The sequence below is a fragment of the Balearica regulorum genome, chromosome 1 (genome assembly GCF_011004875.1).
Source record: "Balearica regulorum gibbericeps isolate bBalReg1 chromosome 1, bBalReg1.pri, whole genome shotgun sequence".
NCBI lineage: Eukaryota > Metazoa > Chordata > Aves > Gruiformes > Gruidae > Balearica > Balearica regulorum.
Window position 1 is genome coordinate 16,343,582 of NC_046184.1, and position 13,749 is coordinate 16,357,330.

Sequence of the window (13,749 nt, forward strand, 5' to 3'; positions counted from 1 at the left end):
AGAAGCCCAAGCAGCATGCGATCGCAGCTGACAGTGCCATGGGGGAAGCGAATGGCAGTGGCTGCACGGGGGGGATGCCCAGGGTGGGCAGAGGTGGCTGTGCTACACAGACGGACTCTGTGAGATTTGGGCAGAGCCCGAGTGCGAGGACTTAGGGATAAGCCAAAGCAGAAGGTAGTGCCCAAGCTGTGTGCCTGGCTGGCAGGGACTGGCAGGGAGAAGGGGGCACAATAGTACCCCAGAGGGAGCTGAAGGAGGAGGCACAAATTCAGTGCCCTTGGCTGGGAGGCTGGCAGGGACGCTGCTGAAAACAAAAAGTGGAAGTCAGTGGCAGGAGCTGGGCTGGAAATGACCCAGAAGGGGACAGGTGGAGAGGCACCCCGCCTGGCCTGCTCAGGATCTACGGAGAAGTTATTAGGAACATATTTGTATTATGGAATCACCTGGGAATTATTCACATTTAAATAAACAAAAAGATATAGATTTAGAGGTATGGTATAATTCATGTGTTTTAAAACATTATGATAATATATATTATATTCAGTCATTCTACACTACACTTGACAAATGTGCAAATGTACACTTTAGAAGACGAGACAGAAATACAAAAAAATACTCTGTCATCTCATTTCACAAAGCTCTGGTAAGGAGAGCTCGGGTTATCAAAGCATTTGGCAGGACTGTGCACACCCACTCTCTGGTTTATACAGACACATACAATATGACGCGCAGTCAACTTATGTTTAAGGTTGCTCCATAAAAATCTTTTTGTGCCCCAAAGGACAAGCACATGCATGTCCACGTAAGGCAAGTCTGGCAGATCCCATTTGCCTCTGAAGTGTGCAGCTTTATACTCTCCTTAATACTGAGTCTTCTTTCTTTTCTTTTCAAAACATATGTAAGTAGTAAATCCAATCACAGGGCTAAAACCCACTTGACCTATATTTAGAAACAATAAGACATATTAAAGACTGAAAATGATTTGCAATGCTTCTTTTCAAACACAAAGCAGTTAAAGTCTAATTTTTTTTCAATCTGAATTTTCAGTAAGACATCCCAACTGAGACCTGGCTCTTGGCAGCTTGCCACGTTGACTAACACAAACTTTCACAAGTCAGGTTTGCTCTCATTGTAATGCCTGGCACAGGTCATCAGGAGGGGAACTGAGGAAGAGAGTACTTGGCTTTGCAAGACGCAAGATGCAAAGCTCCTGGCCTGCCTCCAGCCAAGTATTCAACAATGTGCTGGTGAGAAAGAGAATCAAGTTGAGTTGGACTCTCTGATATACCTTAGGTGACACACACATTTAAGGGGAGCTGGTACAGCAGATCACATTGCCAGAGCATAAGCCTCCATCTCTCAAGCTCTGCAAAGCAGCAGAATTTGTAGCTCTCATCGTCTTCAGGAGACAGTCACCAGGGTCAAGATAAGTTGAAGCAGCATTAAATCACAGGGATTATTGCAGAACAGCTGTTCCTTTTCATAAGTCTGTATTTACATATTTCAAAGGATAAGTACAGGCAAGTGAAAATACTAATTTTTTATTGCTCTTTGATCTCCTCTTAAAAAGAGGGGGAAAAAAGCAGTCATCCAACTAAGGGGCAGAAAGGCGATGTCTCCAAGATGGCTCTTTGTGCCAGGCTACCAAGCAGTGCCAAGACTCAGAGCACAACCAAGGAGTTAGTGCCCAGGATCCACTTGTTCAAATAATGTGGGGAAAAACCAGAAAAGGGTGAAGAGTGGCTCACAGGCTCTTTTGGAAGAGGAAAGAGGTATTTACATTTTGCAGAAAACCGTAGTTGCAATGAGTAACTGGGAGCAGTGCTTGGTGCCATCTCAGTATGGCAGAGCTTTGCACTGTAAATGTGTCACAGCGTTTTGCCAGAAGGTCATAAACTGTAATTATTTTCAAATGCTTATAAATTAAGTTGTGTTTTATTAAATTCCTCTTCAGCCTCACAGCTGGTATTTAGTGAAAATATTTCTATTTGCAACAATTTATTAGCTTAGTGGGGCCAAGTCCTCCAGGACATGCAACAGGGGAATTCCCGTTTCTGCCTGCCTGGCTCCTGTACACCTGCCGGTCCCCCATCGTGGCCAGGGAGCGAGAGGGATCCCTCTGATCACCCATATTTCAGATCTGCCCACCCACCCACATGGCCAAAGACTCAACTATACCATTAGGTTTTCCTTCTGCCAGCAATGGCATTCTGCTTTCCTCAACACTGGTCTACTTTCAGATGAAAAGACATGAGAAGACATGGTGTGAATTGCTTAACAGGCTGCCTCAGATCTCAACACTGTAAGGGCCACGTCCTCCAGCAAAGGCCTGTTGAGGCAGTGCCCACAGCCTGCAGGACCGCACTCCTCCTGCTAACCACTCATGCACATGCAAACTGTGGTCTTCACCTCTGAGGCATGAGTGGGAAAAGGACCCACATAGCAAAGTTCCTTCAGAAATCCCTGTGCTCATTTGCATCTCATGGATGTTTCTCCCTCCTGAGAAGTTATACATCACTGTGGAGGCTGTTTGCTGCCAAACTCTCCATGTGTGCTGCGATAAGGCATAGACTTCCACCAGGCTTATGTCATGCTGTCTGATGTTTTTTGAGACAACTTCAGTAGAAACTTCCTAGTCTGGGTATCTTCCTTTTACAGATAAGAATATTGTTAGTAAGCAGAGCTCAGTTTATTAAAAAAGAAAGAGCAAACCAACCTCTAGGTAGCCGATAATGCAGTACTTCTGAGGGCCATTCATTCCACAGGTTGACGAGGCCGTTAATTGCTTGCTGCGACCCAGGAGGAGGTCCCCAATGGCCGGGTGGCAGGACCCAGCATCACAGTCATCCTGCGCATGCTGGAGTCTTATCAACGCTGAGCGCAAAAGAAAATCAAAGAGAGATGAAATTGTTTTGTATACCCAGCAGTATTCTCCAGAGAAAATCAGTTACATCCTCACTTCAGCAGAAAACTAAATTATCCTTTGCCTCTGTCCTTAATAATATTGTTTGGTAGAATCTTGAAGAGCTTTGGTAATGAACACACCTGCTGCAAAATCATTATAAAAAATAGAGCTAGCATATCGCAAATCTATGCTACAACTTAAATTCTCAGCACATTATTGTGCAGTAAACATGACAATCTGCTATGAGCAATAATTTATTATGCTTCCTACCCTGGCATACCCATAGCCATCATTCCTGCAGCAGAATCACAGGGCATTTCAATTGACTCTGTGAGCAAAGCCAGATTTGGATTAATTCTGCTGATTCTGCTGATTTCCAAATTATAATGGTGGAACTGAGACCAGGACTGATGTCAGGGTCCTCCAGATTTTCTGATGATTTGCAATGAACCTCCTGGTCCAGTCCCCAGAATCCTCTGTTCAAACACCATGGAATGATCATTAATAATTAAGCAGAATAATTCTGAATTCTCTAAACGATTGCAGGATCTTTTGGGTTATTTTGCCTGAAACAACTTTAAATATTTTCCCCATTCTGTTAAGTCTTCCCTTACAGGGCTTGTCCTTTTAAACAAGTTCTGTCCTGAAACCCTGAACAGGAATGGGTACCTTGGAGGCTTTATCTGTTCAGCTCTACTTGGCTCAACTTGTTATAAAAAGTGCAGTTAAAAAAGTTACAATCAATACATGAAGATCCCACACAACACCAGAAGCAATAATGCAATTACAGCAGTAAATATACAGTATTTTACAGCCAGGTTTCAGTCTATGGCTCAGGTATACTTCAGATAATGAGTGAAGCCTGACACTTTAGGTATAAAGCCATGCATAAGTTTGGTTAGCCTGTCCTTTGTTTATCCAGATCCATGGTATTAGCTGTCAGTAGATAATGATTGCCCCTTTCAGGACCTGATTCAGACTCAATTACAGTTACTCAATTAGCTTTGCTTTGTATTTAAAGGTTTCATATCACTCATAGCTCCCAGGCAGGAGAGTGGGGAATAAGGACTCTCTGGCATGTGTGTCTTAATAACATACATAAAAGCAGCACTCTAACAAAATCTTGGAAAGATATGTAAATCACACGGTAATATTTCAAAATTGGCCTGAATAACTGTAACATCTGTACTTACAGAGGTGTAACAGGATGGCCAGCCCCAGCCTCATGCCTCCCTGTGAAACTCAAACTGGTGCCACTGCAAGAGAAGAACTGGTGGTTCATCCAGTGTTCTGCCTCACCCAGGCACCCCTTGCACATAGGCTTACTCAGAACTAGCCTTTAGTAAAGTGACAGAGCCATAACAAAAATATAAAGGTTCAAAGGAAACTCTGGCTTTGATTTTGTTTTAGCAATAATTTCTCCTGAAAATTTTCAGCGCTGAAATTGGGATGAAAGCAAAGGGACACCTCACAAGTGCTTTCAGAGAAGACCATAAAAACATATTCACGCTTAAAGTAAAAACAAAATGCTATCAGGAAAAATATTGTAGTATTTGAATACAAGCTATTTAATCCTAACTAAATTCAGCACGGCTGTTTGCAGAGATCTAACTCCTCTGGAGGTTCATGTTTCTTGCATTGACTTAAAACAAAGACCGATGTCCTAACGAAGATGCCACTGAGAAATGCCTGAAGTCAGGTGCTATGAATTTTGGCAGAGACAAAATTATAACTGCATCTTAAAGTGTGGTGAGGAAAAACAGGCAATGTCAGCAACAACGCAAAAGATGCGTACAGGGGAACTTCAGTGTGAACCCAAGGAAGGCTCATTGTGGCATTTACTTCACGCCCTTCCTCTTCCTGTTCACCTGGACGAAAACAAGACTTGCCAACACAAAACCTCTGTTGGAAAAACAGAAGGCACCCATGGGTATAAAAGACAACCCAATCCTGCCACCAAGTAGAGCTTCCAAACTGCAGCCTGCCCTGCATCGTTGTGCCTTCCACCTCCTTCTCCATCTGTAGGCACCAGCGGGGCCAGCACGCCCTGATGCAGCTCCAGCATCCCCACATGAGCGTGCCCAAAGTGCCCCTTCTCAGCTCTGTTCTTGTTCCTCACCTTCATACAGCCGTCGCTGTGCTGAATGAGCTAAGATGAAATAACGCCCCTCAGAGCAGGGGGAACAAAGCAAAGGCATTCGAAGCATTTCAGATGTTACAGGCTCCACATAGGCTTGGTTCATGCGGCTCTATACAGCACATGACACAACAGCCATATCTACACGGCTGTTTCAGCAACCACAGGCAGGGAAAGATATCAAGGGCCACCAGCACTTCGTGCTGCTTCAGCTCCTCTCACCTGCCACGACCACAGAAAGCCTGGCGTGTGACAGTGAGACGATGCCGGAGAGCATCCGTTCAGCTGCGCCTGGCTCCCTGGATACAGAGAGAGCTGGCAGCAGAGCCAGTGTCTGAGGCAAAACCGAGCAAATATTTCCCTGCTGAGTTGAACTTTAAATTTTATACTCTGTCAGAATGATGGACAGACTCAGAAATTACTTAAACTGCAACAGCACTGCAGTAAAATATAGGTATCTACGGTAAGAGTAATCTTGGAAGTTCTATGTCTCAGTCCCTACCCTGTCTAACACCGTGACGTTCAACACCAGTGATACTCTTTAAATATGACTCATTTTAACAGAGAAACAAGGACCGGCAAAACTGCAACATACTTTAGTTCCATGCTTAGCAGGAAAATTAAATGCTGAAGAGGTCTTACCTGGGTTTCAGACAGCCAAGTGTTTCAGCTGGAAATGAGCACAGCCGGCTGAGGGAAGCAAGCAAAGGCATACCTGTGTGGTTCAGCTGGAGAAGACAGTGCGTCCCCCGAGGCACCGAGGTGTAGGTGAGAATGAGACCCAGCCTGCAATCTGCCAAAGGCTTGATTTGTGAACTCTTTCTGCCGGAGCTTCTGGCATCAGCAAATATGTGCAGTGAAAGAAAATTGTGACAGGTTAAGTTCACAGCAGAAAAAGTTCATGCAACTGAAAAAAGAAGGCTGGGATTCTTAAAGTGCTGGCAAACAACTCTTCAGTTGATCCGGTTTGCAACCAAATGTCAAAGTCTTTACAGCAACTTAACATCAGAAATCTAGTGGCACTGATTTATCTGAATGTGGGCTATGAAGGACAGCTCCTCATAGTAGGGGTGAAGACGGTCTGGAAGGGCTGATTTGGGGTTTTGAGGTGACTGTAAACATGCCTGCCTGAAAGCTGTGATTGCACCCATGTAAGCATATCGAACCAGCTTCAAATTTGCTCAAGCTCTGGATTGCTGCCGTAAGCATTAGGGTTTGGGGTTTTTTTTTCAATTTAAAGCTAAAGACAGCATGGCAACTTGAGTCACAGCTTTGCATTTCAGCACAAGCTTTGCCTGTAACTGCCCATAGCGGCAAGCATGGGGCAGGGTGGTGTGCGGTGTACTGGGCGGTCATGGGAAACGCGGTGATGGAGCAGCTTCCAAATGGCATTCACCAGTCATGTACAGAACTGGCCACTGGTTTTCGTGTCTTTGTTGAAACCTGTGACACTTTGATTCCAGTTTCCAGAATGGCAGGTTGTCTTGGGTACGTATTTTTAGCTGTCACATATTTGTTATCAGTTCTCCTCTGACTGCTTGTAAGGCTTAATTCATGATTGCCTGTAAAGTGTCATCACATCCTCAAACACAAAGCTTTTATATGTGCAAAATATGTTTTATAAACTAGTCATTGCTTTTCTTTTGGTAGGTCCTATTCTTTCAGAAAAAAAGAAAAAAGATACATCTTCTTTAATTCAGTACTAAGCATCCTCTGCCATTACTATGATTGTTCACTCTAGGAGAAATAATTCATATACTCACATTTTTTGAATTATTTTCCTCAAGTGCATGTGGAAATTACTCATGGGAGACTTTTTTCAGGCTAATTTAATCTGCATTTGGTCTATATTCATGCATGATTAACTATTGTACATATGGTTTATATTTAGTGGGTTTCAATATTAAAAAATAAAAGACTAAGTGATATATTAAGATATAAATTTTACTTTTTATGTGTAAGCAGCATGTCAAGTGCTCTCTGAAAGAATGACATATAACTGAGGAAAGTATTATTAGTATGATGCTACTAAATTATAGAATGGTTGACATTTTATTAGCGTATTTGGTAGGGAATTCACATTTTGTTACAGAGAATTTATGTGAGAAGTAAATATCAAGGAAGATTTATTTGCAGAATATAGCCAGTCCTGTGTTTTGATTTATGTAGGACCCCAAGCAAGAAGGAGGTTTTAAATCGCTTGAGGCAGGGATTAAGAAACTTCATTCTTGCTTCCTTAATCTCTCCACTGGTAAAGGATCTGGATTTATAATGCATCACTCGTCCCATGCTGGCTGGAGGGTAGAGCATTGGTGCGTGATTTTTCAAGTCACCACAGGTCCTAGGGTTGTCATTTCTTAGGCCCCAGGCGTATCCCTGATACACACAAAGGACAGGAATTGCTAGCACTTGGGCATATAGATCCTTCCCAGACACCAGCCAGCAGTGAGGGAAGAGGGCAGGAGTAGAGGCACCAGCCACGGTTCAGAGCCTGGCCCCAGGATGACGGCTGAGGGGCAGCTGGCACCATACAGGGATGCATTTTCTTCTGATGGACATCCTGAATAAAAATGTCTCTTTGGGTATATGGATTTTTCCCTGTAATGAAAATGTGAAAAACATCAGAAAAAAAAAAAAATCTGGTTTTCTTTAAAGATTCAATAAGGAATTAAATAATTCAAGCCTGGGATTATTCTTGCCATGTGAAAAGTATTTAATCTAAACTAATTACCTGGGCTTCCTTTAGAGTCGCTGGAGAAAGACAGGGATCTCTATAGGATCCATCCTACCACCTTCTTTAGATACTTATCTTACAAGGATAAATCCCCCTTTGGAGGTACCTGCTGCTTTCCTTTGGCAGTCCAGTTCTCTACCTAGAACAGACGCCTGTATTTTAAGCAACTCAAGTGTACTGAGATGAATCCCATCCATAGAGAACTGGCCAAAATCCTAAATGAAATCTAATGGTCTGAAAAGCAAAACCATCTTGCTACTTTTGTCTCTCTTCTGTTTCTGTTCTCATTTTTTGAAGAGTATCTTATGCTTAAGGTGTAATTTCTCAAAGCAAAAGACTGCATTTTTTGGTTTTCTACGCATTGGGAGACTGTAGCACCGGATAGTAAAAACAGAATGAAATATAAGCTTACAATTAAGAGAAGTATTTTATTTGACAGATCTGATCAGGAGAGAACTAAGGACAGCAGAATATGCTACGGAGCTCAGGGGCAGGGGAAGAGAGAGACCACCTTGTCCCCCAGCCTCCTCGCCTCCACATCCCACCGGCTGGCTGCTCCTCCGTACCTTGCATCCTGGAGCAAACAGCTACTTTAAAAATTGTATTTAATAATTGTTTAAAAGAGCTTTTCCACATTTCAAAAGGATGTAAAGTCTATTTATAATTTATAAGAAGCTTCTTCATTTTCTAATAGTCAGCACCCCACAGTGCCCTTCACCTTGGATTGCAAGAGAGGTGTTTTAAGTCTTTGGATTTTCCACCACAAACAAGAAATGCAGTTTCAACTTGAATATTATCTCCCTGGCAGGCACAGTGTTGCTGATAGCAGTAATCAACACTAAAGACAAAAAAGGCAGAGCAGCTTTTTTTTTAAAGTATCAGTGTGATTTTCAAAGTGCTATTCAAGATACATACATATATATATATATATTCAAGATACAGTGTTTCATGTTATCACCTAAGGCCCTGACATTTCCAAGCTGGCAGTATGACTGAGAAGTCTGTCACATACCTTGTTGCGATCTCATGTTAGTTTACTCAGAATTGGTGAGATCACTCAGTACAACTGGACAAGGCTGTTTCTAGGAACCTTTTCACAGCAGTAAACAAGAGTGCTTGAAATTTTTCATTGCTTTACTAGCCTATTAATGAGAAATAATTATTCTCCATAAATTCAAGAGAAAAAATTGATTACTGTGCGCTAAAACACAGCAGAGGGGACTAGAAAGAAAAAAAAGGAATATGCTCAGGAAGAAACAACTGAAGACATGTGTGAGCAAAAGGAAGCAAAAGAGCTTTTCCAACCTCTGCAAGGTGTTGCAGCCTGGTGTCCAGGGCTGCCTCTGGCCCTTCTTCCGATTCTTCCCTCCCAGCTAGACCTCCGGATGAACCCCAAGGCTGCTTCACCCTTTATCGAGCCTGGGGGTATGGACAAACCCCATTACCAGTACCCAGCTCTGGCCGCTGTGTTCAGACACCATGGGACGGTGCCCATTGGTGCCATGCTACATGGGATCAGAGACACAGCAGTACTGATGCCACGTATGTGGACAAAGGCTTAAGCTAGAGCACCAGCCGTGGAGAACTGTTAGATCAGCACAGCCATATGGTGAAGGCAAACTCATAGGTGCCCTAGGTGCCCTCCCAAAGGGGCCTGTTCCCTCACCACAGTCCTCATGAATAGTCTTTCCCTCCTTGTGTCAGTAACGATGGTTCCTCAGGGCTTGAGACATTGCCCTGCTTTTTGCTTTGTACATTGTCTAGATAGCTATGATGAGCTCTTAGATACATTTTTCTAGTGATGATTTATTATACCTGAATAATAAGCTGCAAAAACCCATGTAACTGGCATCCCCCTGATGAAGGCTGCCCTCCAGGTGAGAATGAAAAATGATGTCCGGCCTGGGGAACCACAAATAACTCTCCTCCCTTGGCATCCCCTGCTCTTTTCTTGCACATAGCAACATTTCCACAGCTGTTTGGAGAACCTCTGTTGGCTTTGCTACAGATTTTGAGACACCAACAGAGACCCAGACTGAAGAGGTGCTTCACCCTGGAGCATTTGCTTCTACAGGCTGTTGTCACCCATAGCTGCCTGGGATGTTCTGCTGTGTCCCTGCTGACCTTCCACAGGGGAACAAAGGGAAAGTACACCAAGGAAAGTAGATTTACCCTCCCAAGAACATTCTCTGGGTTCCTGGCTTTATTCAGCCCCATGAAGTCCGCATACAAGTTTTCCCCGTGATTATGAGGAGCAAATTGCGTTTTGAGGCTTTAACAGGAGTGCTGTAGGCTATATATATGTAAAAACCCCACAACTCTAAGAATTAACCATGCACGTTTTATCTTTTAAAACAGGGTCTCCACTAAAAAGGGAGAGCTGTATCAGACTTGCAGGAGTTAAGAGAAGCTATATTTATATTGATGATTTTATCAGGAATAATCTAAGTCTCTGCAAATAAGACAACTGGAAAAAAATTAAAAAGCCAATATTCACTTTGCACATCTCACTGTTTTAACTACATGGAAAGGTTTGCTTCTCAGAGAACTGATGCTTGTTTCAAGCCATTCAAGCCAAGGTGCTTCACATTAGTCACAAAAAATGGCTAGATTTAAAGACAATTTGACCAAAGATTTTTTTGGAAAGACATTTGTTCAATTACTTTCTTCAAGAAAAGTACACATAACATGGGCCAGAGGGTATGGTCCTTCCAACTCCGCCAGTAAATTGACTCAAGCAGCATGAAGAGCAGCTGTTGAATTAGATTTACCTATATGCTTTTAAGGAGTCAATCATACTTTGTTTTAAAACATCAAGCTATATTTTGGCAAACAAATAAAAGACCAAAGAACCTCTTAATAAACCAGGGATTAAAATTCTATTATAGTTTTAAAGTACAAATTGTATGAGGACAATATACACAGGGCTAGGATGACAGCAACAGCCATAACCCTGCAACATAAAATAATGAAGCTTTTCAGTGAAAAGCTTTTTCCACCACAGTATCTGTTAATAGGGCATAACAGTGCTCTTATTCTGCTAATGGTCTCTGTACTGTTGAAAGTGCTAAGAAAAGACTGTCCTATTTTTATTCACCCAAATTTGTGCTAATGTTCTGGTTTAGATCCCTATTATTAGATTTTCCATACCTGACAGCCTAAATTATCCTAAGTATTTTTCTCTAGGTTAAAGCAAATTTTTCTGCAAAGGTTAAATTGATGTTGTTTAGAAATTATATTGAGCTCAGAAAATCTCCCTGGCCCCTGAGGAACCTTTGTGGCCTACTGGCTTAGAAACATTTTGCTATCAATGCAGAAACCTTGCATACTGTAGTCTGTTTGGGAACTAAGGTGTTATGTTTGGGGGTTTTTTGGGGTGGGGAATAAACAAAAATCAGAACCCAGGAGACCATAATTTAAAGACAAAACAAAGGGAAAACAGTCAATTCCACAAGCTCCCAAAAACCCCTAGGAAACTGAGACCATCGGGAGGAGAACCTGACAGACAGAAGGATGACTGAAGCTTCAGTTTGAGGACAGAAAACAGTGGAGAGAAAAATGTCTCCAGTGGAGGACAATGGCAGCAGCAGCAAGAGTATCCCCTGCAGAGCCACCAAAGCCCAGTGGTTAGAGAGCTCCCATGGGAGCCACTGGGTCTGGTCCTCTGGTCAGAAGCACAAAGTTAAACCAGCTCTCCCACCGTCCTGGGGAGCGTCCAAACTACTGGTCTCTGAAATAAGTCTGGCTTCATAGTTTCTCCTTATTTTTTATTAGAACTGAAAATTTAAATAGTATTGTTTAGATTGACCTGGAATAAAATAATTTTGGGTCATTATTTAATTTTGGTTAGTAAAAGTGAGATGGACTGAAAATCACTTTTCTTCCTCATTACATCTTTGGCTAGAAAAAAATGGTTTCTTTCTCATATAATTGGAAAACAAAAGTAGCACAAAATCACTAGGAATCTGAAGTACATTTAGACTGAAATTAATAAAGCTTCAGGAAGCTGCAGAAATAGAAAGGTCTGCATGGTGAAATAACTGGGAAACCTGATGCTTTCTATCTGTAGTCACCAATACCTGTGATACAAGTGGTGTCTGGCTGTGACCCCCAACAGCACCCTCACATGGGTCCTCTCCTGTGGTCACCCACGAGGTCCCTGGTTGCAGAAGGCAGCAAGCGCAGAGCAGACAGGCGTTAGACGAACCAGAGCTCAGCCAAAAGCCTCAACAGCTACACATACCTTCTTTTGCCAAACTTGGCAATATAAACAGCTAAACTGACATTTTGGAGATTCTCCATTTTCAGTCTGAAATGAAATTTAATATAAAGACTTTTGGGGGGTATTTAAATCTATCAAGATATACATGTTAATTACCTAAAAGTATGACAGAATGATGACTAGCTGACTATCAGCTGTTTAATTTTATCTGTAGCTATCCTGTAACATCTGGAATCTGTACAAACACAGGAAGCATCACACATAAGTCACACATAAAATGAGGGGAATGATTAGATTTTTGTCATGGACCCTAATGATATAACCAATGTAACAGTAGCACAGTAATAACATTGCATGCTAGCAAGTTGGGAACTGGTGCATAGCTTTATATAATTTGCCCAGGATCAAGAATATATAACCTCTGCTTTATCTTCCTCTCAAGTACTTAATTATACCAGATGGGAGACAACAGAAAAATAATGTTTCCCTTCACTTTCCTGATGTCCCCTTGTCATATGGAAGGGAAGTGTTGTCATCACCAAGCAGGAGCAGCTGGGTACGATGGAAACCCAGCCAAACACAGAAAATGTCAGCAGAAAACCTGGAGAAGGAAATACTTCTTGCTTTCCAATGCTATTATTGAGGCAGTTCCTCTTCAGCAGGATGAGGCAGGAAGCAATCACTCCCTTGCTGACCATCTGTGCAAAGCGCATTTCAACAGCAATCAGTTTGCTCTCACATTGCCCATCCTTTCTCACCAGAGAGTTTGCGACCATTACTCTGAGCTCTCGGCAGCGGAGTCAAGGTAGTAGGTGTCTATGAACACTGAGCCAGCTGGCACTTCAGAGTCTCTGCTATACCTGGAAGGGTATGCAGCCTGCAATAGAAAACAGGGTAGAAAAGGACCAGAGCTTTGAGGAATCATAGAATAGTTTGGGTTGAAAGGGACCTTAAAGATCATCTAGTTCCAACCCTCCTGCTGCGGGCAGGGACACCCTCCACTAGACCACGTTGCCCAAAGCCTCATCCAACCTGGTCTTAAACGCTTCTAGGGATGGGGCATCCACAACCTCTTTGGGCAACCACCTCTCACCACTCTAACAGTGCCTCACCACTCTAACAGTAAAGAATTTCTTTCTAACATCTAATCTAAATCGACCCTCCTTCAGCTTAAACCCATTACCCCTTGTCCTGTCACTACACTCCCTGATAAACAGTCCCTCACCATCTTTCCTGTAGGTCCCCTTCAGATACTGGTAAGCCGTGATTAGATCTCCCTGGAGCCTTCTCTTCTCCAGGCTGAACAACCCCAACCCTCTCAGCCTGTCCTCATAGCAGAGGTGCTCCAGCCCTCTGATCAGCTTCGTGGCCCTCCTCTGGACTCTTCAACAGCTCTGTGTCTGTCTTGTACTGGGGCCCCCAGAGCTGGATGCAGTACTCCAGGTGGGGTCTCACCAGAGCAGAGTAGAGGGGCAGGATCACCTCCCTCGACCTGCTGGTCACGCCTCTCTTGGTGCAGCCCAGGACACGGTTGGCTTTCTGGGCTGCAAGTGCACACTGCCGGCTCATGTTGAGCTTCTCATCAGTCAACACCCCCAAGTCCTTCTCCTCAGGGCTGCTTTCAATCCATTCCTCGCCCAGCCTATAGTCATGCTTGGGAAGCCAGGGTCAGTTTGAAGTTGGAGATTGAGAGGGTGGGAGGGGGAAGAGAAGCAGCTGATTTAGGTACCCTGGCAGGGAAAAGACTGAAT

General features: G+C 43.2%; 1 protein-coding gene across 1 annotated transcript in view; it reads right to left on the minus strand.

Annotated features, from left to right (window-relative positions):
- The window catches only part of LAMB4 (laminin subunit beta 4), a 42,983-nt gene extending 36,228 nt beyond the window's left edge, over window positions 1–6,755 (minus strand). Inside the window, exons 1-2 of the mRNA XM_075741842.1 lie at window positions 4,099–6,755; window positions 2,717–2,874 (exon numbers count right to left, since the gene is read on the minus strand). Of these exons, the coding sequence (XP_075597957.1) occupies window positions 2,717–2,874; window positions 4,099–4,132 (192 nt within the window). The 5' untranslated portion in view covers window positions 4,133–6,755. The remainder of the gene's footprint in view (window positions 1–2,716; window positions 2,875–4,098) is intronic.
- Between the last annotated feature and the right edge of the window lie 6,994 nt (window positions 6,756–13,749).